This window comes from Rhineura floridana, chromosome 10, assembly GCF_030035675.1.
Source record: "Rhineura floridana isolate rRhiFlo1 chromosome 10, rRhiFlo1.hap2, whole genome shotgun sequence".
In the NCBI taxonomy this organism is placed as follows: domain Eukaryota; kingdom Metazoa; phylum Chordata; class Lepidosauria; order Squamata; family Rhineuridae; genus Rhineura; species Rhineura floridana.
In genome coordinates this window covers 59,759,403-59,762,142 of record NC_084489.1, presented here as the reverse complement: position 1 = coordinate 59,762,142, position 2,740 = coordinate 59,759,403, and the positions used below count along the sequence as shown (strand labels likewise).

Genomic DNA, 2,740 nt, shown 5'->3' with positions numbered 1-2,740 from the left:
ATTTGTTCTGGTATTTCTCCAATAATGTGCTTTCAGTGCACCATGGATAATGGTCATCTGTTACTTCCCAGAATAAAGAGCATTTTATTATGGGCCCTGAGAGGTTGTTGTGTTTTGTTTAAGAGGAGGAACAATATTCTTTCCAAGACCAGGGAAGACAAGACATTACATGAAAAACATCTGTCTGTAGCTTGATATTTATATTTATGGTTAGAACATGCGAGATTTTTCTGATGTGCGCTATGTGAAGAATACTTGTGATCACAGAGCAAGAGGTAAGAGACAGCTAGCAAAAGCAAAATAAATAAGTAAAATACTACATTCCTTATAGACAAACATATAAGAACATAAGAAGAGGCCTGTTGGATCAGGCCTGTCTAGTCCAGCATCCTATTCTCACACTGGCCAACCAGATGCCTATGGGAAGCCTTCAAGCAGGACTTGAGTGCAGCAGCGTTCTCCCCACTTGTGATTCCCAGCAACTGGTATTCCCACATCTGCACCATACATTTAAAGCACTGTTATACCACTTTAATAGTCATGGCTTTTCCCAAAAACCCCAGGAAACAGTAGGCTGTTAAGGGCACTGAGAATTGTTTGAGACCCCTATTCCTCACAGAGCTACAAGCTCCAGAGTTTCCTAGGAAGAACAGGGGTCTCCTAATAGCTCTTGGTACCCATTACAAACCTCCCAGGATGCTTTGGGGAAAGCCATGAATGTTAAAGTGGTATCATAAAATAATAGTGCAGATGTGGTCTCAGAAATATACTGCTTCCAACAGTGGAAGTATAATATAACCATCAGCAAAGCAGCAAAACGAGATGATAAGAACTAAACTGTGTTGTATATAATTGTTTCCACTCCCTAGCCCCAGCCACACACATCTACTAGAAAATGCTATTTAGTCTGAACAAACTCAATGATTCAACCAAAGTAATAAAGGATCTCTTTTACAGCATAAAGCAGATTCTAATGAAGGCTAGGATTGGTCTCTGTCAATATCATTCTAGATTAAAATAATACTATCTGCTTTTAAGCGCCTTTATTTGCAGTTCCCAAGATTAGTCTCTAAGAAACCAACTCACTTTCTAAGCATGCAGAGAGTAATAAAATGCCAGTGTGGTTTACTCCATTCCTTGAAAAACACTTATCACCATTACAATGGAGACAAAGTCAATGTCTAGACTCAATGGACTAGTCATTGACACTGACTTGAGTTGATCTACAGATCATTTAAAACCTACTGATGATGTGGTCTAGCTTTTACCTGGATATATATTTTTATACTAATCTAAAGTGTGAGGTTTCTTGAAAGCCTCAAAATAGTTTTTATTAAAAACTTATTCATTTTATTTCCTGTTAATAAAACAAAAGAACTCCAAAATGCTCTTTATTTCTCATACATCAGATCTTATCTAAAAGGAAAACATTTTGTCAGAGATATTGCTTGAGGCAATACAATTTTTTTACTGTCAAAAGAAAATCACTTTGATTAAAGTGTGTTCTTTTTTTAAGCAATTTTAATACTGCTGCTTTGCAGAGTGAATGCAATGATACAGATCAACGCTTTCCCTTGAAATCAGAACTATTTCAGTTGCTGGTTGAGTAGGCCCCTATGTTTAGCCTCTACTTGATTAAAATGACTATCAGAGTGGTGCAACACACCCACACCCACAATGAGGTTAATGTGTTTTGATGCCTTAGAGGGAAGAAGTCTTTCGAGTTAGGAGACATAATGGAGTATTAGGGTAGTAGTTATTCCACACAACTGAAATGGTTTATTTCATATTCACCACAATTTGCCAGGACATTTTGCTGGCAATATCAAGGGGAAATACTTCTCCTTTCCTGATGTTGCAAATCTGTTATATTAGTCAAGAGGCATTTCCTGGGCTTCAACCAATCTCCCATCATGGGGCGCGGCAGCGGGTCCAAGGCGGGCCACAGAGCCCAGTGGCTAGCTCACAGTGGCATCTCGCTGGTGGTCCTGGGCCACTTGACCTTGGTGCTGGGGGCCATCATCCACAGCTCCCTCCTGCGCCACGTGGCCTGGCCCGTGCACACCATCACCTCGGAGTACGCCGTGGCTAATGTCGTTCTGGTGGCTTCCGGGCTGTTGAGCGTTGCTGCTGGCGTCCTGCCAATCCTGGTGTCCCGGAGCTTCTCCCACCGTTGCCTGTCTTGGATCCTGGTTGTGCTGGCCCTGGCAAACGTCCTTATCTCAGGAGCCTGCTGCATGGGGCTGGCACTTGCCATCTCCCCCGCTGTTGTCAACGGTGGCCATCATCTCTTTACTGGTTGCAACAGTTCTGCCCTTCCAGCTGATGCCCGCACTGTGATAACAAACAAGTGCCCTTTTGACACTACCCGCATCTATGACACAGTACTGGTCCTCTGGCTTCCTTCCTTGTTGATGGCAGCAGTGGAAGCCAGTTTGTCTGCCTGGTGTTGCACAGCCTCCCTCTCTCTCTCACCCCTCTTCAGCCTCCTACAAAGTGGCCCTGCTTCAGGCAGCTGCCCCACAGGAGGTGGCTGCAGAGGAAGGCTCTGAAGGAGAGCCGCACCACCAGCCTCTGGTTGAAATGGACGAGGAAGAGTGCTGCCTTTGTGGGTGGAGGGAAGAGAGCTACCCACTTTTGCTGCTAAACTGTCCTTCATGTTCTTGAACGGACAGATGGGCTTGTGTTCAAGGTGCAGAGCTGGCCAGGCAGGAATCTCCCCCAATTGTTTTTTAAAAGT

General features: G+C 43.9%; 1 protein-coding gene across 1 annotated transcript; it reads left to right on the top strand.

The window, feature by feature from the left end:
* Nucleotides 1–217: 217 nt before the first annotated feature.
* On the top strand, nucleotides 218–2,465 carry LOC133364823 (keratinocyte-associated protein 3-like; the record flags this gene model as incomplete). Its single annotated transcript, XM_061585686.1, has 2 exons — nucleotides 218–275; nucleotides 1,876–2,465. Coding segments are annotated over exons 1-2 (648 nt in total), but the record flags the coding sequence as incomplete, so codon positions are not given.
* Nucleotides 2,466–2,740: the final 275 nt, after the last annotated feature.